General features: G+C 50.6%; 3 protein-coding genes across 10 annotated transcripts in view; all 3 read right to left on the bottom strand.

The window, feature by feature from the left end:
• Nucleotides 1-432: 432 nt before the first annotated feature.
• On the bottom strand, nt 433-12,104 carry RBBP5 (RB binding protein 5, histone lysine methyltransferase complex subunit). 4 transcript variants are annotated; one of them, XM_027695052.1, is made up of 14 exons: nt 12,002-12,104; nt 11,422-11,447; nt 11,130-11,302; nt 9,806-9,946; nt 8,964-9,126; nt 8,086-8,195; nt 7,826-7,945; nt 7,216-7,369; nt 7,039-7,110; nt 6,064-6,181; nt 5,089-5,158; nt 4,745-4,974; nt 3,675-3,869; nt 433-2,110 (listed from the first exon to the last, which is right to left on the bottom strand). In XM_027695052.1, exons 1-14 carry the CDS (start codon nt 12,018-12,020, stop codon nt 2,082-2,084), a joined length of 1,620 nt encoding a protein of 539 aa, XP_027550853.1. In that variant the 5' UTR covers nt 12,021-12,104; the 3' UTR covers nt 433-2,081. The 4 variants fall into 4 exon arrangements, with proteins under 4 accessions (XP_027550853.1, XP_027550854.1, XP_027550856.1 ...); XM_027695053.1 differs by having other exon boundaries at nt 433-2,107; XM_027695055.1 differs by having other exon boundaries at nt 433-2,107; nt 3,792-3,869.
• Nucleotides 12,105-13,472: 1,368 nt separating this feature from the next.
• LOC113973226 lies at nt 13,473-14,890 on the bottom strand. Of its 5 annotated transcripts, none has more exons than XM_027695060.1 (3): nt 14,336-14,890; nt 13,821-14,065; nt 13,473-13,780 (listed from the first exon to the last, which is right to left on the bottom strand). In XM_027695060.1, the coding sequence occupies exons 1-3, from the start codon at nt 14,864-14,866 to the stop codon at nt 13,567-13,569; spliced, it is 990 nt and encodes a 329-aa protein (XP_027550861.1). In that variant the 5' UTR covers nt 14,867-14,890; the 3' UTR covers nt 13,473-13,566. The 5 variants fall into 5 exon arrangements, with proteins under 5 accessions (XP_027550861.1, XP_027550859.1, XP_027550858.1 ...); XM_027695058.1 differs by having other exon boundaries at nt 13,473-13,922; nt 14,004-14,065; XM_027695057.1 differs by having other exon boundaries at nt 13,473-13,977; nt 14,017-14,065.
• Nucleotides 14,891-15,240: 350 nt separating this feature from the next.
• The window catches only part of DSTYK (dual serine/threonine and tyrosine protein kinase), a 36,263-nt gene continuing 26,056 nt past the window's right edge, over nt 15,241-25,447 (bottom strand). The window contains exons 4-13 of the mRNA XM_027695042.1: nt 24,311-24,585; nt 23,863-23,946; nt 22,390-22,566; nt 21,999-22,128; nt 21,047-21,203; nt 20,162-20,294; nt 19,738-19,851; nt 19,171-19,285; nt 18,085-18,219; nt 15,241-16,151 (exon numbers count right to left, since the gene is read on the bottom strand). Coding sequence (XP_027550843.1) covers nt 15,964-16,151; nt 18,085-18,219; nt 19,171-19,285; nt 19,738-19,851; nt 20,162-20,294; nt 21,047-21,203; nt 21,999-22,128; nt 22,390-22,566; nt 23,863-23,946; nt 24,311-24,585 — 1,508 coding nt within the window. The 3' untranslated portion in view covers nt 15,241-15,963. The remainder of the gene's footprint in view (nt 16,152-18,084; nt 18,220-19,170; nt 19,286-19,737; nt 19,852-20,161; nt 20,295-21,046; nt 21,204-21,998; nt 22,129-22,389; nt 22,567-23,862; nt 23,947-24,310; nt 24,586-25,447) is intronic.

Below are 25,447 nucleotides of genomic sequence, written 5' to 3'. Positions count from 1 at the left end.
CAGGGATCTGAGCCCAAAAACCTCACATTCCTCTAAGGCAGAGGCCACTCCCACCCTGCTTGGAGAGGAGATATCCCAGTGGGATTCACCTGGAGCTCAACCATCCCAAAGGAACAATGCACTGCTGTTCTTCCCCACAGTTCCTGGCTTTGATGGGCTCATTCCCAGTTTTCTGGGCCACAGAACTGTGCTGTCTCCAGTCCTTGACCAAGGATCATCCCCATCCTCACCAACCCACCCATGTTGGGATTGTCAAGCCCTTCCACATAAATCCACACATTTCTCTTCCTGACACCCTTGAACTTAAAATAAGGAATTCTGGGGAGCTGCATTTTCCACACCCAGTGTCCCTGGAGGTGCCCTCCCCACCCAGCTCCCCTCTGGGCTGTGGGATTCCCAAATATCCCAAATATCACCAGGACCCCACAGGACTTTAGGAAATGAAAGGTACCTCTTTATTTACAAACACCAACCTGACACCATGTTCTACCACCAAGCCAGCACCTGACAAATACTGTACAAAACTGCAGAGACCAGAAAATAAAATTATAGAGCTGTGAGGGAAAAATAAACCCGGGACATTTACACTGTACAGAGAAGCTTTGCCAGACGTGGAAAGCTCAGTCTGGGGCAAATCAAATGCTTCAAACCACGAGCTGTGCATTTGTAAAGCTTGGGGGATGGTCAGGCACACCAAACACTGGTGGGTTTGACATCTCAGAGTCATCCTACGAGCAGAAAAGAATGAAGAAAACTAATATTGTACTCGTTGGTAACGAATTCCATTAAGTGAAGCAAAATGTACCAAAGCTGGAAATGAAAATAACAGTTTTTAAAAAGCTTCTGAATCCAAACGTCTCCCCCTCTTCCCCCAGGCAGCCACTGCACATTTCTGGCTGCAAATGAATCAATCATCTCTTTGTGACTCCCTGGTTTTAACGTCTGCAGGACACTCTGAAACTTTAAATAATCATGATAATCCCAATAATTACACTGGGGGAAAACTGAAAGTGTTGCATAGGAGCTGTAAAAGTCTGTGAAACGAGGGTCCTTAGGAATGAAAACTTCCTTTTTACCAGGATGTTGGTGGAGTACAAGAGGTTCAGGCTGTGGGTGTTGATAGAGAAAGTGCCTCTTCCCATTCCTACAAGGAAAATATTCCAACTGTCCTTAAGGAATAAAAGGTTAGAGCATGGCTGGAATGAGCTGTCAGCATCCACCTTTCTTCCATTTTTAACCCAGAAGTGGGGAACAAAAAAGAAAACCTTTTTGAAAAAGCCCTGTTTCAGCTGAGAGAAATCCTGGTTCTGTTTTTAACCCTCTCCCAGTCCCCACCAGTGAAGGAGGAACCCAGTTATTTCTGGAAGGGCACCTCCCAGGGAAGGGAATAAAAACACTTGCAAGGACAGACAGAAGCTGCCAACACAGCTTTTGGTATCACAGGCTGGGAGGAAACACATCAACTGAATATTTTATGGAGAGCTCCTTTCATTTGCTCCTTCTCCCACCAGCAGAGTCTCAAAAACAATCACCCAGTGAAGGCTCAGCCTTTGCAGACTCCAGAGGTGTCTTGGCTCTTCTCATCCACGTCCCTCCACTGGAGATGCCCCAAAGCCTGGCCCAGGAGCAGCAGCAGCAGCACTAAGGTCAGCAGGGAGCACTGAGCTCCTGGGAATGCTGGGCAGGAATAACGGGACTCAAAAAGGAGAATTCCCAGCAGGGGAAGGGCAGTTTGCAGGATACAGGAGTAAAAACACACACTCGGGGTGTTCTTCAGTCCAGGAATGAAGAAAAGGGTTTAGATAAAGGCTGGGGAGCTCTGGAGTGGCAGAGGGGGACAGCAGGGTTTGTCACCACCAGGACAGTCCAACGAGTCCCTCTCCAGTGGCACGAGCTGAGCCAACATCCCCCAGTGATCCACGGGGAGCAGCCTCTTCCAGAGCCTTTCCTGCCACAGCCACTCCCTGAATCCATGGGCAGTCAGTCTGCTGGGTCTGTCAGTCCCTCTGACTGAGCATTCCAGCCATTTCCACATCAGGGTGCCAACAGAGGAAAGAGCACAGGAGGGTAAAGGAGAGTCTTCACAACAATTCTGAGATTGCACCACCTGCTGAAGAGATCAGAGACAGGGGGAAAATAAGTGACCAGCCCCACACAGGAGTTACCAGAAAGCAGAGAGCACCAAACAGGGCAGCTTTGCCAGGAAAAAAAATGAAGGAGAATGAGGTTTTCTAGATAAAACAACTCTTTTCTGAATGATCCCTGTCATCCTCTGACACTGCTGGATGTCCCTTCCTGACCTGGGAATTCAGAGGAGTCACCCCCTGCCAGTGGATCTGACACCAGCAGCTCCTCAGCCCCTCCCAAGGCTGCCCTTGGCTGTTTAAATCCTGCATTTTGCAGGGGGCAGTGAAAAGGGATCAAATGGAAGCCCAGGAAACATCCCCCACGTTTTTCCAGGTTTCTTTTATCCCATTTCCATCCCTTTTACCCCATTCCCTGTTACAGCACATCATCATCAGAACCAGAACAAGCAACAGTGAGGAGCTGAGCAGGAAGGACAAGGAGCAGGGTGGGCAGCATAGGACCAGCAGTGAGGGAAGGCAGGGGGGGAATCAATCACTTCTGGACACTCTAAAAATCCACAGCAGCAGCTGCTGAGTTCAAGGAAATGCAAAATTTGATGTATCAATTCCACTGTGCCTTTGAAGCTGCTCGTATTTCAACCCTGAGCTCTCCATTAAAATCTAAAAATAAATGGATTCCACATCACTGGAGCCAAACTTGTGCCTTCTGTGCTGGGCTTGGATGAGCTTTTCCCAGAAAAGAGGCAAATCAGACCATGGGAAATGCTTGAGTGTCTCTCTGACTCAGTCTGGGCCCCAACAAAGATGACTGCAAGTGCCCTGCTTTAGCACACAACCAACAAAAAAGAACCAAAAAGCAAAAAAGGGGGGAAAATCCCCCCAAGCCCGTCCTGATCTGCAGCAACTGTGCCTTCTGCAGTTTAAATAAGGCTGCTGGACAGCTTGGATTAGAAAATTCAGCTCCTGGGCTTTGTCTCAGGGTCCATTTATCAAACAGACCATCAGTGATGCTCCTTTCCCTCCATCCTTGTGGGATCTCTCTGTTCCCTGTCCCTCTGCCTGGCACTGATGGCACCAAACCCCAACTGCAGCTTCAGAACCCTTCACCAGTTACATTTCTGCCCCCAGATCAACCCAAACCACGTTATCCCTGTTTATGCAAGAGCTGATGGAACTTATTGAAGAGATTAAATGATCAAGGGTTGGACTTGATGATCTCGGAGGTCCCTTCCAACCCAGCTGATTCTGTGATCCTATGATTCTATGATTTTATGATTCTATGATTCTATGATTCTATGATTTTATGATTCTATGATTCTACGATTTTTTCTCCTTTGGAAATAACACCCAACCTCCCCTGAACCCCTCCTAAAGCTCTTCCTACACAAGGTATTGTTTTCCCCCCAAATCCTACCAGCAGTTCCACTTCACCCAAGGTCCAATTTTGCCTCTCCTTGACAGCAGCCAAACATTGAAGTGAGCAAAGTGCCATTTGAGGGGGGAGCTAAAAAACACCTCTAAGGACCGAGGGGGCTGCACAAAGCAAGGCCACCAAGCAAGCCAGGGGTGCTGAGGTTGGTTCCTTACCTGTCAAGGGCTGTCCCAGCTCCGCCTGCACTTTACCCTTCGCTGCTCCTTCCAGAGGTAAAGCACCTCTGTCCCCTTTGTAGAGTTTCGGTTTAAATGGAGAATCTTTGTCTTTACCTTTTGATCCTTTAGGCCTGCCTGCTTGCTTCTTCTTGGATTTACCATCTCCCTTCACGCCCAGCAGCGGGTGGACTTCTGGGAGGGGGAAAAAAAAATGGGATTCTGGGGTGAGTTATCCCTCAGCACACAAAGGGTGGGAAAATTTGGGGGTTGGGGGTCCTAAAGGGGTTCCAGGAGAGCTGGAGAGGGGCTTTGGAGGAGGGGATGGAGGGAAAGATAAGGGGGAATGGCTTCCCACTGAGGGCAGGGTGAGATGGGATGTTGGGAAGGAATTCCCCCCTGGGAGGGTGGGGAGGGGCTGGGATGGATTTCCCAAAGGATGCCCCATCCCTGGGAGTGTCCAAGGCCAGGTTGGAGCAACCTGGGACACTGGAAGGTGTCCCTGCCATGGCAGGGGGTGGGATGGGATGGGCTTTAAGGTCCATTCCAACCCAAACATTCTGGAATTCCATAATCCATGAGTGAGGCCCAGGAACTCCAGAGCCAGACCTGAGAAAGAGGAGCTGAACACAGGGCTGGGTGTGGAGGGATCTTCAAGGTCCCTTCCCACCCAAACCAATCCCTCCCACACCCTGGAAGGATTTCAAGGATGTGGATGTGGCACTTGGGGACGTGGGTCAGTGGTGGATTCTAACACTGAGGTCTTTTCCAACCTAAATGATTCCATGATCCTACAATTTCATTCTATACATTAAAATCACACAAGACCACCCAAAATCAAGGCTCCTTTAGGTCCACAGTCCCATAACAAACCAGGAACTGCACAAATTAGATCCTGCAGTTTCAGGATTCCTATCTCATCCCAAACCTGCAGAGTTCCTGTTGTAAGAAAACACTTCAAAGGAAGGAGAAATTTAAGGCAAGACCTGTGAAACTTCTGCTCTCCAGACCAAGCTAAACCCCCTCAAGATGCAGAATAGGTCACTAAAACCAGGGCAGCCCCCACACACCATCGTTAGGGACTCCTTGGAGTTCAATGTTGGTGGTTTTGGGCTTCTTCTTTGGTGCCTGGGGGCCATCAGAGGAGGATTGTCTCTTCTTCTCCGAGCCCAGCCCCTCGTCAGTCAGGGAGCTCTGCACAGCATCTGGGGGGGGTCCATAGGGGTTCTCCTCTGGATCTTCCACCTCAGGAGCGATGGGTAAGTACAGCAGGGCCTTGGAGTCCTCCAGCTCCTCATCACTGGCAAGGGAAAACAGCTGCTGTCAGTTAAAAATGTCATTATTGTGTTATTACACAAGGGAATATATTAGTGGTGTGGTTTGTAGCCAGGCTGTAAACAAGAAACTCTGTCACCTGCTACAGAAGGCAGCAATGGGGTCCACACTTGTCACATCCACCTCTTCATCCTCTGCAGCATCAGCACCTGAGAACCAGGGAAAAAAACCCCACAAATTAAAGAGAGGAAAGAAAAGACCAAATTACTCAGAAAGAATTGGACTGGCTGTGCTTAAATGTCCAAGCGTGGAAAAGTGGGAATTGAAACAGAAAACAAATCTAAGGTACTTCCTCTGAAATTCAAGCAGAAAACAAACCTAAGGTACTTCCTCTTTGTGGTGGTTTGAGACCCCCAAAAATCCAATTTCCAAGTCCAAGCCCCCCTCCCACAACTCACCCCCGTGTGAGGGGTTTTCCAGACACAACACAAGACTCACTATGGGGAGAAGGGAATTATGTTACAATTATTACACAAATAAATATTATAATACATTATATACACAATTCTAACTATCTCTCCTATGGTAAAGCAATATTTACATTGGATCAAGTCTCCTCTCCCTCCAATACTCTTAAATTTAAGCAGAAAACAAACCTAAAGTATTTCCTCTTAATTTGAATTAAAGCACAAAACAACCCTGAAGTGTTTCCTTTTAAAACCATGAGGTTTTAATTTTATTTTCCTGTGTTCTGATACAGACCTATTGCTGTAACCCACCAGCAGCAGAGAGAGAACTTAAAAGCTTCAAATTGTTCTCACTAAAGTGGTTCTTAAATCTGATTAAATCAAATTGATGCTTAATTCCCACAGGCCAATTTTAGAGGGAACATTCAGAAACTGCTAAACAACAATTAATTTAAATATGAGAAGTGCTGCAAAGGCTGGGGGTGAGGAGAGTTGGGTGGTGTGCTGGGAATAATCCCTATTTCCATTCCTCTCATATTCCATGATCTCTTCCATGACTTTTGGGCACCACCAAGTGGTGGCTGTGCTGACACTGATTCCAGGCAGGATAAGGAGTATTTTCTCCCCAGGAAGAGCTGGAGCAGTACCTGTCTGCTCTGGTTCACTCTTATCTTCATCTTCAATGTCAAACTCTGACTCCCTCTCCTCGTATTCCACGTTCTCATCCAGCTCTTTGAAGTCAGGGGCAAAGGCACTCCAGTTTTCCTAAGGCACAAATCCAGAGTGGGTTTTACTCACCCAGAGGAAGAGCAGCTGCAGGGAGGATTCCTGCAATCCCAACTAAAAACCCTGGAGGGATTTCAAGGATGTGGATGTGGCACTTGGGGACGTGGGTCACTGGTGTCCTTGGCAGTGCTGGACTCTAACATTGAGGTCTTTTCCAACCTAAATGATTCCATGATCCTACAATTTCATTCTAAACATCAGAATCACAAAAGATCACCCAAAATCAAGGCTCCTTTAGTCCACAGTCCCATAACAAATCAGGAACTGCACAAATCAGATCCTGCTGAAAATCCCACATTGTAACATTCCTTAAACATTGCAATGTACATCCCAAACCAAAGCTGAATGTTCCCATTGAGCCACCTTGATCACTCACTCAGACCTCCTGTGCTTAAAGAACACATCCAGGAGGAGACTATTCCCAAGGAAAATGTCCCTGGGATGATATTTAAGGCTCAATGCAAAGCTCAGCTGAGGTTTGAGGGCCCTCCTCACGCTCAACAAGGTTGCAAATATGTCAAGTGAGGCAGCTGAGCCCCAAAAACCTGTGGAAATGGGATTTAATGAAGGATTTCAACACCACAACAATTGAGACTACAAGGGAGCACTGGGGAATCTGGGAATGGTTTGGGCTGGAAGGGACCTTAAGTTAAAGGTCCTTAAAGTTCATCCCATCCCACCCCCTGCCATGGGCAGGGACACCTTCCACTAGCCCAGGTTGCTCCAAGCCCCATCCAACCTGGCCTTGGACACTTCCAGGGATCCAGGGGCAGCCACAGCTTCTCTGGGCAAGCTGTGCCAGGGCCTGATGCCAAGGGAAGGATCCAAACACTCACCACTTGGTTCTGAGCCCATATGGACACCACCCCGCTGGAAATGGAAGCGATGATGGGTCGCACGGGATGCCACTGGGTTTGTTGGGAAGAGAAGAGAGGAGAAACTTCAATAAGTTTTCATTTTAGAAGAGCTCAGTTTGCAAAACAACCAGAAGCATCTAACAGCATTTTTCTTACTGCTACATCCAGGAGCAGCTCTCCTCTGGTTCCGTGGAGGATCTTCACCAGGTTCCCGATGCTCTTCTCCCAGATGTACAGGGCGTGCTGCCGTGCTGATCCTGCCACGATGTATTCCCCATCCCCAGAGAAACAGCACTTCTTCCAGGGTGTCCTGGGAGCACAGGGAGCAGCACAGGTTCAACCACAGCCCAGGGCAGAGGGATGGGGAAGGGGGTTTGATCTCCTGGCTGAGATCTCACGCACTCCCAGCCTCAGATAATATTTAGGCTTCAAGTTGTGCCAGGCGGGTTTGAAATGAGAACATCTGTCCTTGCTCAGAGTGAGAGACTGAACCACCCTTCAGGCAGAGACTGGTGGGCTCTGAGCACACAGTCACCTGTTCACAGATTCATGGAATATCAATATCCTGGGTGGGAAGGGACCCACAAGGATCAGGAGTCCAACTCCTGGTCCTGCACAACCCCAAAATCCCACCCTGTCCCCGAGAGCGTTGTCCAAAGCGCTCCTCGAGCTCTGGCAGGTTTGGGGCCGTGACCACTGCCCTGGGGAGCCTGTTCAGTGCCCAACCACCCAGTTGGGGCTGAGGAGCCACCCCAGAGCCTCCCACCTGTTCACCAGATCCTGCAGTTTCTGCATGGGCTCGGGCTCCCCATCCCTGCCACACGTCAGGATCTCCCGGCCGTCGTACACCCGGATGATCCGGTCGGCTGTGTTGATCAGGAAGCAGCTGGAGAGGGAGGAGGGCACAGAGCATTAAAAGACTAAGGGAACACAAAGAATTCTCTGTGGGGGGGTTCTGAAGACCTCGTGTGCTCTGCCAACCCCACCTGGAGCACTCCAGCCCTGCAGGACAGTGCAGTGACTCACCTGCCCTTCCGAGCGAACTCGATGGATTTGATCGCTGTGGTGTTGCTGGTCCCAGTGGTCACTCTGAAGGAAGCAACAAGATCCTGAGTGTCTGTTTTTAAGACCAAGATCTGAAGATCAAGCAGACAGAGAGCAATCAGTGTCTTCATTGGAGCTCATTTCCCTCTTGGTGCCTTTCCCATCAGTCCCTGACGCTGCCAACAGAACCCTCAGCAACCCACAGCTGGATCCTTGGGTTCTGCCACTGCAGAACCTCTTGGGACAGTTCTGGGATAAAACACTGCTTTATTTACACTGGAAAAGGATCCAGCAGCAGCACAAAGGCCTAACTCAGAAAGGATCACAGAATAATTGAGGCTGGAAAATCCCTCCCGGATCTCTGAGTCCAACCTGTGTCCAATTCCCACCTTGTCTCCCAGCCCAGAGCACTGAGGGCCACGGCCAGGCCTTCCTGGGACACCTCCAGGGCTGGGGACTCCACCACCTCCCTGGGCAGCCCCTTCCAAGGCCTGACCACCCTTTCCATGGAGAAATTCCTCCTGATGTCCAACCTGACCCTCCCCTGACACAGCTGGAGGCTGTTCCCTCTCCTCCTGTCCCTTGTTCCCTGGGAGCAGAGCCCGACCTCCCCTGGCTCCCCCCTCCTCTCAGGGAGTTTATAGTCTAGAGATCTTCAAAGACAAATGTGGTGCTTCATTCAGACCACATCAATAATTCCACAGACATTCAGGGAGCTTTGCTTGGACATTAAGACAAAGAAAACAACCCAGAAACATCCAATGTCCTGATGAAGCCAGGAAGGATTGGAAGCTCCCTGTTGGAGCCTCCCCTTGCCCTTGGCATTCCCAGTGTAAATGTGTTTCCTGCTGGAGCCTCACCTTGCCCTTGGCATTCCCAGTGTAAATGTATTCCCCTCTCCTGTCAAAGGAGGCCACCACGTTGAGATCAGAGTCATCATCCACAGGCAGGACCACGTGTTTGGAGTCTGACAGTGTGAGCATCACTGGGGCTGACTTCATGGGGCACACCAGCACCCTGTTCCTGCAAAGCAGAGCAGGAGGAGTTGGTAATTCCTCCTCTGGAAAGGGATTTCCACATTTAAAAGCAAAAAAAAAATCCCAATCTACATCAAGAAATACAGAATATCCCTGTATTTTTATTACAGAATATCCCTGTATTTTAATTACAGATTATCCTCATATTTTTATTACAGAATATCCCTGCATCTTAATTACAGAATATCCCTGTATTTTTATTACAGAATATCCCTGCATCTTAATTACAGAATATCCCTGTATTTTTATTATCTTGTCTTTGTTACTTCAACAGGCAAAATGACATTAAGTTTGTGCCTTACTTTCATTTCCTTTCTTTCTCTGCAAGTTCATCCAAGTTTATGCTGTGACTTCTAAACTCAGCGAGACATTTCTACACATTCCCAAGAATCATTCCCTTGTTTCCTGGCATCCTGATACTTCCATAATGAACACAGTGATACTTCCATAATAAATACAGTTAATACTTCCACGATAAACAGAACTGATATTTCCATAATAACCAGAGCTGTTATTTCCATAATAAACAGAGTTGATACTCCACAACAAACAGAGCCACAAAAAAACCCCAGGCAGTTCCTAATCCCAAACCAACACACCAAAATCATGGATTTGCATAGAATTTAAACAATTCTGGATTCCAGCCCTTGTCCCAGAGCACTTACTGGTCCCGGGGGTGGTACTGGACCTTGAGGATGGGCGAGGGGAAGCGGAACCTCTGGTCACAGTCCCCTGACAGCACATCCCACTGGGACACGATGTTGTCGGTGGAGGCACTGACCAGTTTGTGCCCATCCCGGCTCCAGCTGCAGCAGGGAGAGAGGCAGGGCCAGTTAAAGTCGCTCCTCAGAGCTTAAAACACACCCACAGGTTAAATTCAGCAGCTTCACAGGTAAACCTGGGAGCTGAGAAAATAACCTGGCAGATAAATATAAATGTACTCTTAAATGCTCCCAAAGGGAAATGTCCTGAAGTGCCCCAGGGTGTCCCACAGGGGCTGGGATTGCAGCCCCCAGCACACCCAGGGGGTCAGGGCGCTCCAGAGCAGCTGGTGCTCAGCAAACACAGGCAAAATCTAACAAAAATCATGGAATCACACAATGGTTGGGTGGGAAAGATCATCTTAAAGTCCCACCCACCCCCTGCCATGGGCAGGGACACCTTCCACAGTCCCAGGTTGCCCCAACCTGGCCTTGGGCACTTCCAGGGATGGGGCAGCCACAGCTTCTCTGGGAAATCCATTCCAGCCCCTCACCACCCTCCAGGGAAAAATTCCTTCCCAATATCCCACCTAACCCTGCCCTCTGTCAACACGAAGCCATTCTCCCTTGCCCTGTCCCTCCACCCCTCGTCCAAACCCCTCTCCAGCTCTCCTGGAGCCCCTTTAGGCCCTGGAAAAGCCCAATTTTAACGTTGTTTGCATCCCACACTGCACATGTCAACACAGTCAACCCACTTTGGAACATCACATTTTTCCTCTGCAAGAAATCCCTCCCCTCTCAGGCCATCCTGGAGCCTTCCCTGACCCAGCCTGACCTCCCCATCCCAGCTCTCCTCCCTCCCCAGGAGCAGCAGGCAAGGTCAGAATTCCCGGGAAGGTGGGATTCCCTGACCAGAGGGAGCACAGGGGGTGGATGTGAGAGGGGATTCCCTGATTTCCTGACCAGAGGGAGCACAGGGGGTGGATGTGGGAGGGGATTCCCTGACCAGAGGGAGCACAAGGGGTGGATGTGAGAGGGGATTCCCTGATTCCCTGACCAGAGGGAGCACAAGGGGTGGATGTGAGAGGGGATTCCCTGATTTCCTGACCAGAGGGAGCACAGGGGGTGGACGTGAGAGGGGATTCCCTGATTTCCTGACCACAGGGAGCACACGGAGTGGATGTGGAAGGGGATTCCCTGACCAGAGGGAGCACACGGGGTGGATGTGGGAGGGGATTCCCTGACCAGAGGGAGCACACGGGGTGGATGTGGGAGGGGATTCCCTGACCAGAGGGAGCACACGGGGTGGATGTGGGCGCTGATGATCTTGGCGATGCCCCTGGTGAGGAAGTCCCAGATGACGATCCTGCCGTCGTTGCAGCCCACGGCGAGCAGGGTGCCCCAGCGGTTGAAGGTGCAGGTCAGGGCCATGCTGATGCAGTCCAGGGTCCCGTCCGCCTCCTGCGGGGGGGTAGCAGAGCAGGGCCGGGGGCGGGTCAGGCCGCACCGCCGCCCCCACGGGCCGCTCGCAGCGAGCGCCGGGCCGGGGGCGGCCCCGGGGGCGGGGGGGGGCGCGTTACCTCGGGGTAGTTCTGGCCGAAGGACTCTGGAGAGGAGGGAAAACGCAGCCGGTGAGAGAGGGAGGGAGCGAGGGAGGCGGTTCTGCAGCCCCCGGCATCCCCCGCTCAGCGCCGGCGGCTCCGAACCCGCCCGCGGGTGGAGCCCCTCCCGCCGCCCCCCAGCCCCAGCCCCGGCCCCCCCCCGAGCTCAGGTCGCTCCCGCCGACCCCCAGCCCCGCTCCCGGTGCCGCCGACCCCCGGCTCCAAACCCTCCTGCGGACGGATCAGGGACCGCCCGGTCCCACCCCACGGTCCTGCCCAGCCCCGCTGCTCCCGCACCCCCGGCCCCGCTCCCGGCTCTGTCAGCTCCAGTCCTGACCCGGTCCCGCAGATCCCCAGCCCGTATCCGGCCGCTCCTCGGTCCTATTATCCCCCGGTCCAACCCCGCTGCTCCCGGTCCCGCCGACTCCCATTCCCAGCCCCATTCCCATTCCCACCCCCAGCCTTGCTACCGCCGCTCCCGTCCCCATTCCCGCCCCCGTTCCCATTCCCCGCCCCGTTCCCGTCCCTATTCCCGTTCCCGGCCCGTTCCCGTCCCCACCGAGCAGTTCCAGGTTCATGTCGCCGCCGTCCCGCTCCCTCCGTTCCCGTCGCCGAAGGACCCCTCTGGGGGCCTTCCCCGCGCCGCGCCCCTCGCCTGACGAGGGTCCGCTGCCCTCCCCGGCCCCGCCGCGCTGCCGGTGCCGCCCGGTCCGTCTCCCCCCTCCCGGTCCGGCGGCTCCGCGCGCTCCCGGCCCGGCCCCGCTCGCTCCGGGCGCGGCGGCAGCGCCGGGAATGGCGCCGGGATCAGGCAGCGCCGCGGGCAGCCCCGAGCGCCGCCAGGAGGGGCCGGGCGGGCGCCGCGACCGCGCACGAAGGTTCCGGGGCGGGCGGGAGGAACCGCGGCAGCGCCGGAGCGGCTTCAAAGGGGGACAAGGAATGTATAATAAAATACTATAAAATAAAATATTATTAAAATACTATAAAATAAAATATTATTAAAATATAAAAAAATATATAAAATAAACTAAAATAAAAATATATAAACTAAATTAAACTAAAAATATGTAAAATAAAATAATATAAACTAAACTAAAATATATAAACTAAACTAAAACAAAATCAAATAAAAATATATAAAACAAACTAGACCAAAATAAACTGAAATAAAAAATAAAACCAAAATAAACTAAAATAAAAATATATAAAACAGACTAAACCAAAATAAACTAAAATAAAAATATATAAAAGAAACTAAACCAAAATAAACTGAAATAAAAAATAAAACCAAAATAAACTAAAATAAAAATATATAAAACAGACTAAACCAAAATAAACTAAACTAAAAATATATGAAACAAACTAAACCTAAATAAACTAGAAGTATATAAAACAAATATATATACAATATAACAAATATAAATATAAATATATCAAACAAACTAAACCAAAAATATAATAATAAAAATGTAAAAAGTACAATTTTCAAAATTAACTAACATTAAATTTAAAATTAAAAAATACAATTCTTTTTAAAGAACCGATAAAGTAAAAATGATAAAATAAAAAGTTAAAATAAACCCAAAAAATTACTAAAAAATAAAAAATTATATAAAATAAAAAATAAAGTAAGAAAAAAAATTTTTAAGACCTGTGGGAGTTTAGAGCAGATAAATCATGGAATGCTGGAATGGTTTGGGTGAGAAGGGACCTCACAGCTGATCCAGTCCCACCCCCTGCTATGGGCAGGGACACCTTCCACCAGCCCAGGTTGCTCCAAGCCCTGTCCAACCTGGCCTTGGACACTTCCAGGGATGGGAAGTGCAGACAGGGAAGGAATGTCTGCTTTAGGAAAAATAATAAATAAAATAAAATAAAATAAACCCCAGCTCTTTGTGTCTCTCCTTTAAGGTAAAACATCCCACACCCCAAAAACCCCCAAAACTGGAAAAAAAGAGATCAAGGAAGCTACAACCAACCATAAAAAGGCATCAGGGAAGTGTCAGGAAAAGCTCTACAAGACATTTCTGGAATTGCAAATACAGAGATTTCAGTTTTATTCATACTTTTATTATTTACACAAACACCCTCCAATCCTTGCAAGGACTGAGCTCGACCCTCCCGGGTTTAAATCAGGTTTAAGAGCCCCAGGCCCAGGGTTAATACTGTTAGTGGGGGCCTGGGAGTGCCCTGGGAAACAGGGATTCTCCTTTGGAAAAGTAGTGTAGTGCTTGGCACTGCCAGCTGGAGCAGCTGGATCTGCACAGAACCACCTTGGAATTCCAGCAGAGAGGTTGGATCCATACAAATCCACTCTGGGAATGGAGCACAGACCATGGATCTGCACAGAACCACCCTGGAATTCCAGCACAGACATGGATCTGGCACAGAACCACCTTGGAATTCCAGCAGAGAGGTTGGATCCACATAGAACCACCCTGGAATTCCAGCACAGACCATGGATCTGCACAGAACCACCCTGGAATTCCAGCAGAGAGGTTGGATCCTTACAAAACCACCCTGGAATTCCAGCACAGACCACGGATCTGCAGAGAACCGCCCTGGAATTCCAGCAGAGGTTGGATCCATACAAAACCACTCTGGGAATGGAGCACAGACCATGGATCTGCACGGAACCATCCTGGAATTCCAGCACAGAGGTGGGATCCATATAGAACTACTACGGAATTCCAGCAGAGGTTGGATTTGCACAGAACGCCCCTGGAATTTCAGCACAAACTCTGGATCCAGTAAGAACCACCTTGGGAATGCCAGCAGAGGTTGGATTTGCACAGAACCAGCACAGACTCTGGATCCATTAAGAACCACCTTGGGAATGCCAGCAGAGGTTGGATCCATCCAAAACCACTCTGGGAATGGAGCACAGCCTGTGGATCTGGCACAGAACCTCCCTCCTGGAATTCCAGCACGCAGCTTGTCTCCACACAAAACCAACCTGGGAATGCCAGCACGGCCCACAAAATGCCCACAAGGTGCAGATAAGTAAAAAAAAAAAAAAAAGGGAAAAAAAAGGGGGAAAAAAAGTCTTTTTTTTCTCTATAAAAAGCAAATTAATCCATTTATTGCACAGAGAAGGGAAGGGTTGACCTAAAGCAGCGCTGCAGGCTCCGGATCCCTTCCCTTTTTCCAGGCTGTACCCCGGGCAGGGCAGCAGCTGGAATTTCGCTGCTGTTTGAGCCAAGAAATTCCAGCAGCAAGGTGCAGCAGTTCCACATTCCCAGGCTTTCCTGGGAAAAGGGAGCCACTGCAGGACCAGCAGCCCCAGGGAGGAGTTGCCAACTCTCCGTTTGCTCCCGTAGTGACTGAGGTGCATCCCCTGCTCCAGCTCCCACTCTGCCCCAGAAACGCCCAAGGATGGGGGGTTTTTTTGGGAGCAGCCTCTTGGGAAAGGCACAGGGCCCCCCATCCCTCAGTTTTTTTAGTCTTCCCAGCCAAACTGGAGCCCCAGAGGGAAAGCCCAGCTCCTGGAGAAGGAAGGACTTGTTTTTGTTTTCTTTTGCTCCAACCACACCCAGGGTTTAAAAAAAAAAAAGCTGAAGAAACTTTAGTTTTTAAAAAGGTGCCTGGCAGAGTTGGCACAGTTTAAAACCGTCATTACTTTTACTGCTAATTAAACACCCTCCCTCCCCCCTGTTTTTAATTAAAATGACTTGGCACTTTCCCCATGGGCATGGAATGACTTTGGTGCAGCACTACCAGGTGGAACCTCTGAGCAGTCTCAGACTGGGAAGGAAAGGGTAGGTTTCCTTCAGGCATTCAAAGAACTATCAGGAAGCAAAATGACCAGAAAAAAAGAGCTTTTTTTTGTTTGTTTTTTTGTCTTCTAACAGGAGTAAGAGGTGAAGGGCACATAAAGGATAAATAGCTTATAAAGGTGTGGAGGGGGTTGCAAATCCCCCCCAGTAAAACATGGAAGCTTTGCTCCTGTCAATGTAAACATCTCAAGTGTTGCAGAAACTCCTACAGATGCTTCTAAACACTTCTAGCCTAGAGTTTTTTTGTGGTTTTTTTTTGCTTTCTCCTTCCTCTCCAACCACTCTGGAATTAGTGCCATCGACGAGAGAACCAGGATGGATCCGTGTGGCCCCCGCAGTTCCTGGGAAGAGCTTTTCCTTCACTGAGTAAAGCCTGGCGTGGGCACACAGACAAACACACACACACACAATGCTTTGCTTGGCTGGGTTGGTGGTGTGGGATTGGCAAGAAAAAAAAAACAAGGAAAAAAATAAATCCCTTTTAGTTCAAGGGCGTGGGTTTTTTTCTCTGCCTTGTTCGCACAATTCCACGGGAAAAGCTGCAGTGGGATAACTGGCACCGGTGGGGTGGGCTGGGATTGCTCTTGGCTGCTCCTCAGCAGTGGAACAGCCCCGAGGTCTCACCTCTCTGAGCAATCTCCTGGCTGCTGGTCCCTGTCCCAGCCAGGCTGGGCACGGAGCTCCACCTGGAGAAGCCTCCTGGAGTGGGATTCCCCCGCAATTCCAAAAATCCTGCTGCGCCTCCTCCTCAAGTCGAGTCATCCAAGCCTTTATTTGGGTGCTCAGAGCTGGACTTGCAGAGCCTGTCCATGATCCCCTGCAGCATGGGCTGCACAATCCCCAGGAGAGGGCGCTGGGAGGAGTCCCCATCCCAGCAGGCTTCCATCAGCTGCCAGCATTCCTCATCAAACACCGGGAGACGCTCTGGCCGCACTCCTGGAAAACGGAGGAGGAGGAAAAAAGTCACACCGAGACATCACTGAGGCTTCTCAGATCGTGGACACGTCCAGAGGATGGGCAACATATGGAAGCATGGAATCACAGCCTGGTTTGGGTTGGAAAGGATCTTAAAGGCCTTTCAGGATTTAATAAAGGATTTTTCAACACACAACAGTTGAGTTTCCAAGGATGGAGATCACTGGGGAATCATGGAATCCCACAATAATTTGGGTTGGAAGGGACTGTAAAGCTCATCCCATGCCACCCCCTGCCATGGGCAGGGACACTTTCCACTAGCCCAGGTTGCTCCAACCTGGCCTTGGACACTTCCAGGGATGGGGCAGCCACAGCTTCTCTGGGCAACCTGTGCCAGGGCCTCCCCACCCTCCCAGGGAACAATTCCTTCCCAATATCCCACCTAACCTGCCCTCTGGCAGTTTAAAACCATCCCCCCTTGTCCTGTCACTCTCTGCCCACACAAAAATTCCCTCTCCCTCCTTTTTTAAGCCCTTTTTAGGCTTTAGGGTCTCCCTGGAGCCTTCTCTTCTGCAGGCTGAGCCCCCCCAGCTCTCCCAGCCTGACAACACATTTAGTTCCACTGGAGCCTCCTCTCTGCAACTATTTGGGAGCAAAATGGGAATTCTAAGGAAACAGGTCCCCCCCACCCACCTGCACATTCCAGTGCCTTTTGGGAGCCAGTTCAACGTGGGAACGAGCAGCAAGTGCAGCCTCCTGGCCCAATGTGAGACTCACTCATCTGAGTTAATCTTTTTCACATGAGGAGGGGAGAGTTTACATGGACAGGGGAACTGAGGGACAAAGGATAAAACATCCTGATCCCAGGACACAGCACAAAGGATTGAGCTGCCAACAAAACCCAGCACTCACTGAATCCAACCAGGCACAGGAGTGAGTTTGTGTTTTGGGGAACACCTGTCCCAGTGTTTCTCTCCACACCCAGCAAGGCTGCACATGGAGCATTTGGATGCACAGAAACCTCCAGGAACTGCAAGGGATTAAACATTCCTCAGGGGATCAGGCCTGGCTGGCTCTTGGGGCTGGGTTACATCACAAGGGTTGTGCTGCTCTGTGGTTTCAGGGTGGGCAGGCACAGCTCCTGTGCTGCTGGAGAAGAGCTGCTCAGCCAAAAGCCCCTTTTTTTATCCTGCTCATTTTAGTTCAACTTTCAGTAGAACTTGTCTAAGGTGAACTAGTAAATGTTACTCTTTAGAGTGTCCCAAAGCAATGGAAAAACATCCTGGCCTGGATCAGGAATGGATCAGGAAGAGTGTCCAGCAGGAGCAGGGCAGGGATTGTCCCCCTGTGCTGGTGCTGCTGGAACCTCAAATCCTGTGTCTGCTTCTGGTCACTCAGTTCAGGAAGGACATTGAGGGGCTGGAGCGTGTCCAGGGAAGGGAAGGGAGCTGGGGAAGGGGCTGGAGAACTCCTGAGGGAGCTGAGGGGGCTCAGCCTGGAGAAAAGGAGGCTCAGGGGGGACCTTCTGGCTCTGCAACCCCCTGACAGGAGGGGGGAGCCGGGGAGGGTTGGGCTCTGCTCCCAGGGAACAAGGGACAGGAGGAGAGGGAACGGCCTCAAGCTGTGCCAGGGGAGGGTCAGGTTGGACATCAGGAGGAATTTCCCCCTGGAAAGGGTGGTCAGACACTGGAAGGGGCTGCCCAGGGAGGTTTGGAGTCCCCACCCCTGGAGGTGTCCAAGGAAGGACTGGCCATGGCCCTCAGTGCTCTGGGCTGGGGGACAAGGTGGGGATGAGGCTCAAAGTGGACTCAGTCCTGGAGGAATCTTTTCCAACCTCAGTGATCCTGTGAACTTGTACTTCTACCTCTGAGTTACGAGAAAATAAAAATGCATTTCCTCATCCCCCCAAATTTTATTCCAACAAAGTACCCGAGTCCAACCAAGGCTCTGTTACCTCTCCTAACGTTGTTCCACAGGTGATCTTTGCTTGCACATCTCTCAAAAGCCTCTGGTAACTTCACATGGCCCGAGCAGATGTACCAGAAGAGAATTCCAAAGGCATAAACATCCACGGAGTTGTCGTATTTCCCTGGGACAAAAGCACATCTGGTCAGCAGGACAAACATCACCCTCACCACTGGACACTGAGCAGGCTGAGAGCTCATTTAGTGTTCAACTCCTTCAAATTCAAACCACAGCTTCATGGCCAGAAGGCAAGAGTTGTGTGAAGGAACACGTCAGGTAAAGGATAAAAGTTAAGATTTTCCAGTTTTCAGGTTTTTACACTTAATCTGTACCTGCAGCTCCCAAACTGAGGGTCAGGGACCAGTGCAGGTGCTCAGATGGATTTGAGAGTTAAACACCAACATCAGGCTCAGCTCTGCCTGGCCCAGGATGTCAGAGCCAAACATCAGCCTCTCAGCCCAGGAATTGGGCAATTTAAAAATTAATCACTTAGAGGAGGTTCACCCTCTAAATTAGCCAAAATTGAGCACCCCAGGTGCCCCAGGGCTAAGCCAGTGCTCACATCTAAACTCAAGGTCCAGCCTGTGGCCAGGGGAATTTCCCTGTTAATAAGAATAACATCCTCCAAATTAAACACAAATAGGGCTGACTCAGTTTGATTTCAATCTTAGCCAAGCAGGGGCAGCTCTGACAGACCACAGGGATTCTGGTGAGTGAGATATGAACCTCTAAGTGCTACTGGAAGACTCAGGGAAACCCTCAGAGTGAATTCAAACACTCCACAGGACAAAACAGCTTGGAAATTCCTTACAGGAGATCCTTCCTGAAGGATCTGCCTGTGAAAGCCAAGTACTTCCAGCTTCCTAATAACTAATAATTTCACTTCCCAGCTGCAGAAGTATGAACCACTTCAGCAAAGCTTATCAATCCCCCAGTTCTCTTTCAAGACTGACACTTAAAAAATACACTGGAAGTAGGTCATCTGGGGTTTGTCTTTTTATCACTTTTCCCTCATCATGGCCTTCAAAATTCCAGGTAAGAGCAGGCCAGCAGTGGGCTGAGGGGAGGAACATACCTGTGAAGAGCTCAGGAGCCATGTGGATGGGTGTGCCCACGATGCTGCCAGACATCATGGCCTCTGGTTTGCAGAACCCCAGGTCAGTGATTTTGGCTCGATTCTTCTTGTCAAGCTGCAGAAGAATCCCCAGAGAGGCAGCTGAAAACCACACTGCTCAGTGCCAGGGCTGCCTTTTAGTGCCAGGGCTCTGAACTGTTTACACTGGGAGGGTTGGGCACTTGTTAATGAGCTGCTCTGATTCCCTGGCTGCTCCTGGACACTCACCTTGCTGAGCTCAGTACCAGGACGTGCCTCCACCTGTCTCCTACACCAAGGGTGTGGCTGGCATTTAAGAGGACCAGGAACTGGAAATCCCACTTGCCTACACTCCAGAGAAGCCATTCCACTGCTCCCTTTGCCCCAGGCCTTGGGCCAGAAGAGGAGGGAGGGGAAACCTCCACTGCCAGGCCAGTTGTGGCTGACACCACCACCCCAGCTCAGGGAGGATCTATTCCTTCACTTCAGCTTCTCCCTCCCTCTACAAAGGTCTTGGGAGACCCCAGGATTTGCCAGAGTGCTCCTTACCAAGACATTTTTGAGTTTGATGTCCCTGTGCACCAGTCCCTGGCTGTGCAGGTACCGGATCCCTTCCACCACATCCAGGGCAATCTGCAGCCGTGTCTCCAACTCCAGCCCAGCCTGAGGAACAAACACACACACATTTCATTCCTCCTACTTATTTATGACCAAAACTAAGCAATTCCAGCTTTGTCTTACAGATCTATCTATATATATTTAGATGTGGATTTTTTTAAATTAGACAATCCCAGAATGGTTTAGGTGGAAAGGGAACTTAAAGCTCATCCAGTTCCACCCCCTGCCATGGGTAGGGATACCTTCCACGAGCCCAGGTTGCTCCAAGCCCTGTCCAACCTGGCCTTGGACACTCCCAGGGATGGGGCATGGATGTATAAAATCTCTTTAACACACAGACACAGGTTGTTGGTACCTTTAGCCCCGTGTAGAGGTCCCTGTGCAGCCTCTCCATGATCAGCAGCACAGCAATGCTGGAGCCTCCTCCATAGCCATAATCTATCACAGATCCATGGAGGTGCACGAGCCTCTCATGTGTCTGCAGGGACCTGGAGAAGGTTCAGCACAGAAAACTGGTCATTTTTTATCCCCTCCAGCCCAGGTCAAGCCCCTCCTGCTAAAGGGAACATGCACAGCAATAAGGTCCTGTGCAAGAAAAATTCACAGTTCAGAGCACCACGAGAATATCCAGCTGCCTGAGCCAATTAAACTCAAAAAAGCTCTATTAAAGGTTATAGTTCCAAACAAAATCCTGTATTATTTAAAGCTGTCTGTGCTGAAGCACCTGCCTGCAGCTGTTTACTGAAAACAAGCTGCTTTCTGCACTGCAGAGCCATCATTTTCCTTTGTGGATTCAGACAGGTTGGGAAAAGAGGGATGATTCAACACCAAAAATCAGGGGAGAAGAACTGTTTGCTATAATAGTCTATTAATTCTAATTTACTCCTGCAAAACAGCAGGAGTTTGAAGAGCACAGACACCAGGGAATGAGCTGGAGGCAGGGAGGAGGATGTTTGCCCACCACTCTGTGCCTGTGACACTGGCAAGGTGCCCTGGCGAGGTCAGGAATGGCAGTTTGGCATTCCATGGGGTCAAGTCACTGGCTCCAGAATAAAACTGGAGGAAATCAGGCCCTGCCTATGCCATTCAAACATCTGCAGCAGAGCTGGACGTGGCACTCAGGGCTCTGCTCTGGGTGCCAAGGTGGGGATTGGCACAGGCCGGACTCAACCTCGGAGCCTTTTCCAACCTAAACGACTGTGAAATCAAGGAGAAGGAGAAAAGCCCTCAGGATACACACCTCATATAGTGAAACTCGAGTGCAAGGTCATTCCAGTGCTTCTCATCTGGAGGAACCACGGATTTGAGGGCGCAGGGGAAGTGCCCCCCCCAGCTGTCACACAGGTAAACCACTCCATACTGCCCACGGCCCAGCTCCCGGCCCAGCTTGGGTTTGCCTGCAAGGAACAACAGCCAAACACACTCAGACACTACAAACACACAGAGGCAGACATTAAACCACAGCATCCCTGTTCTCAGTGCTGGTGAGGCCACCCCTGGAGTGCTGTGTCCAGTTCTGGGCCCCTCAGCTCAGGAAGGATATTGAGGTGCTGGAGCAGGTCCAGAGGAGAGCAACGAGGCTGGGGAAGGGACTCAAGCACAAGTCCTATGAAGAGAGGCTGAGGGAGCTGGGAGCTGGAGAAGAGGAGGCTCAGGGGAGACCTCCTCACTCTCTGCAACTCCCTGACAGGAGGGGGGAGCCAGGGGGGGGTTGGTCTCTTTTCCCAGACAACTCTCAGCAAGACAAGAGGGCTCGGGGTCTTCAGCTGTGCCAGGGGAGGTTTAGGTTGGACATTAGAAAGAATTTCTTTCCAGAGAGGGTGATCAGCCATTGGAATGGGCTGCCCAGGGAAGTGGTGGATTCTCCATCCCTGGAGGTTTTTAAGAAGAGACTGGATGTGGCATCAGTGCCATGGGCTGGGAACCACAGTGGGGTTGGATCAAGGGTTGGACTTGATGATCTCGGAGGTCCCTTCCAACCCAGCTGATTCTATGATTTCTCCTGCACATTCCCAGCCTGGCAGCCCAGAGCCTTTCCCGGGACAGCAGCAGCATCCAAGGAACTGGGGCTGTGTCAGCGGGAGGCTCACGGAGCAAAGAGTAAAACAGCCCTCCCAGTCCTTCCCAGTGCCTCAGGAGGAAGGGGAGGGTGGGAACCCAGGGAACAGCAGGAACAGCAGGCAGGTGCTCACCATGCAGTAGCACATCCTGCAGGGATCTGCTCTCCAGGGAGAGCCGGGCGAGCCGGGGCGCGTGATCCTTCCGCACCTTCAGCCACAGGTCCTCTGTCCTCTCCAGCCTGCCAGAGTGGCCATCCTCCAACTGCAGGAGAGACACCACCCACACCCTGTCACCCTGCTGCTGCTCTGGAGCCAGAGTGCAACAAGGTGGAGAGGCCCTGAATGTCTGGTTTAAAAATAAGACCTTGTATCAGAGCTCTTGACTCGGCTCTGCCACCTCTCCCCAGGAAACGGTTGCATTAACTGCACCAGCTGCTCTTGCAGCTGTTCCTGCAACCCAAATTCCTTCCCCTCAGTGGCACAGCCCCAAAGAAACCCTCCTGAACCAGCTGCCCACACTCACCTGCCGCAGGGAAGCTGCAAAAGCCTCGTGGGAGCTGTTGAGCCTGGTCCTGAACTGGCTGCAGATGCTCTTGGCCAGCTTGGAAGCGCTGAGGCTCTCGATGGCATCCTGGGCCACCTTCCTCTTCCAGTCACTGGTGATGGCAGGGGGGCTGACCCATGTGATCCGCTGGATTATCTGGGAAAACGGGACACAACACTCAGGCACTGGCACAGAAGAAGTCCAGGGTCAGTGGGTTTGCTCAGACACCTCGTAATGACACGGTCGCCTGCACACAGAGCTGGGCTAAACAATCACCTTGGAGTAACTGCTAATTATGTACTCAGAGGGTGGGGAGGCCCTGGCACAGGTTGCCCAGAGAAGCTGTGGCTGCCCCTGAATCCCTGGAAGTGTCCAAGGCCAGGCTGGATAAACTTGGAGCAACCTGGGCTGGTGGAAGGTGTCCCTGCCCGTGGAAAGGGGTGGCACTGGGTGATCTTTAATGTCCCTCCCAACCCAAACCATTCCAGGATTCCATGATTCTAACCCAGAGGCACTGATCCCAATATTGATCCCACTAAATAAGAGGTCTGATTTGCCCGAGCAGCTGCTCAGTTCATTCCTACAATCCAACCATCCCTTCCCATGTGACCAGGAACAGCTCCAACAGCCACCAGCTGGAAAACCACACGACTTCTGGGCTGAGGGAACTGGCAGCATAAGCAGGAGCCCAGAAAATCAGGGAGAGAGAGGCTCCCAAAGTGGCAAAATCTACAGTGCAGCTTCTTTTTGCTGGGCACACACTGCCAGGGTATGGAAATCCCAGGGGCTGGAATGCACTTCCTGTAATTCCTGGGTGATTCAACTGCCCTGCCCCACCCTTTATTAGAGGCCACAGAAATCCAGGGGCTGCACAGCCAGGCTGGATCCCTCTGCCAGGCTGGAGGAGGAACTGAAGGTTTGTGACAGTCTGCACTGTACCTCTTTGGGGCAGAGTGGTGTTCCCCTCACCCAGCCAAGGAATCTCGAGAGGGAGAAGGCAATAAAGGTCAGCAGCAGCTCAGAGCAGGGATTTCACCACCATCAATGGTTTAACAGACAGAAATTTAACATAAAAACCAGAGCAAATCTGGTCTGCTCTGGGGGGAGAAGAGTGAATTGACCTAAATCAAGATACACAGCAAAACAAGCAAACAAAAACCCGCAAGAAACCCACAAACCCAAATAAACAACATTGCTCCAAACAGTCACGAGTTTCAAAGGGCCCTTCATTCCTTTGCTCAAGAAAACACTCAGGAGGTCTTTGCTTGACATTAAACATTAAAATCATGGAATCTCAGACTGGTTTGGGTCGGAAGGGACCTTAAAGCCCATCTTGTACCACCCCCAGGGACACCTTCCACTAGCCCAGGTTGCTCCAGGCCCTCTCCAACCTGGCCTTGGACACTTCCAGGGGTGGAAATCCTCAGGAATAACTGCTGAAGGTGCCCATACCTGTTTGATCTGTTCCCACAGCATCCTGGTCACTGTTGAGCCAGAGTGAAAAGTGACCTCGACGTGATAAGCTGCATTTAGGATCTGGAAAGCAGGAAAAGATGTAAGTCTGGGGAACTTTGCAAGCCATAACGTTTGCTGGACCCTCTGAAAATGAGAAAGATTGGTGCTCTGTGGTATAACCCATGAATCACTTGGTTAATTCATTTATTGCACTGAGCTCAGAGGTGTTTCTAGGCTGTAATCTTGTTATTATATACAGATTTAGGAAAATCAGGTGTTAGGCCCTCAAGTGACTGTTCCCCAGTTTTAGCACCTCTCTTAATGACCCCAAACCCCACATATTCCAGAGCTCTGATTTCCCTGGGCATCTCCACCTCCCACCACCCTCCCTGGGTCAGGGGAAAGCCAATGAGCCACTCCAAAGAGCCACTCCAGCCCCTTGTACCTGTTTGAGATAATTGCTTGTGATGTGCACAGAACCATCCTTGGGCTTCTCCAAGCTCCTCGCAGGATGTACCGACACCTCCCAGGACTCCTCCAGGCTCTTGAGGCACCTCTCCAGAGTCCCCACGAAGCTCTCCCTCAGATAGTCCACTGAGCTGATTAACTTGTTGGCAACTGCTTGGTTTAACCGAGAAATAATCAGTTCCTGGATCTGTTTAATGCAACACTTGATGTCCTTGGAGCTGACGGGCTCCCCGTTCTCAGGGATGATGATATCTGCACAAAGGAAGAGCAAGAAACACCCTTGGGGTTCACCAGTGTGGCACCAACGACTCCTGAGAGCTGCTCTGAACACCCAGAGCAGAAGCTTCTGTTCCAAAAACCATTTTTCCCCCCTTCAGAGGTTCCTTCCTTTAGACCCAGATGTTCCAAACTAAAGCCAACAGGAAAAACTTCAGGAGCAACAGAATAACACATGTCCTGACTCCTGCAAAGGGGAACATCTCTGCATGTCCAGGTTTACACAAAGTCCTAAACCCAGTCTGACAGTAATTTGGTATTTTGGGACAGAAAGTACTAAAGAATTAGAGCAGCTGGTTATTGCACTTTCAGGGAAGCTAAAAATCACATTTTCAAGGTGTAAAACATTATATTCTTTGCTTCCTTCCACTCACTGGTGTTGGAATTCCCAGGACACTCAACCCTTAACACCTGACAGACTCTGCCCAAGAGCTACCACAGGTTTCCAGTGGTGCAGAGATGAGAAGTCACAACTATCATCCCAAAACTCAGAGAGAAGAAGCACAGAGCTGTGTTTCTGTCTAGTACAGCCCAGGAAATTCTTCCAGGCACTGCTGGATGTTGAATCACACCCAGAGGGAAGTGATGGAACAGCCACACCAGGTCCATGACATTTTTTTCCTGGTGCCTTGGAAAGGTCCATCACCACTTGCTATTTTCAAGCCAACACTGAGCAACCCCTGCTCTGTAACCACTCCAAAACAATATGTTGCTCCCAGGAGCTGCAGACCTTGTCCCTGGATTTTGGCCAACACCAGCCCAGCCTACTTAAAACAAACCCAGGGCTCAGCAGATGGCATCAACTGCTCAAAATAACACCCCCCTCCCTTCAGGAGAG

Source organism: Neopelma chrysocephalum, unplaced genomic scaffold, assembly GCF_003984885.1.
Source record: "Neopelma chrysocephalum unplaced genomic scaffold, ASM398488v2 Primary Assembly neopelma1_100, whole genome shotgun sequence".
In the NCBI taxonomy this organism is placed as follows: Eukaryota; Metazoa; Chordata; class Aves; order Passeriformes; family Pipridae; genus Neopelma; species Neopelma chrysocephalum.
The sequence above is the reverse complement of the archived record's forward strand: the minus strand, read 5'-3'. Positions and strand labels throughout refer to the sequence as shown.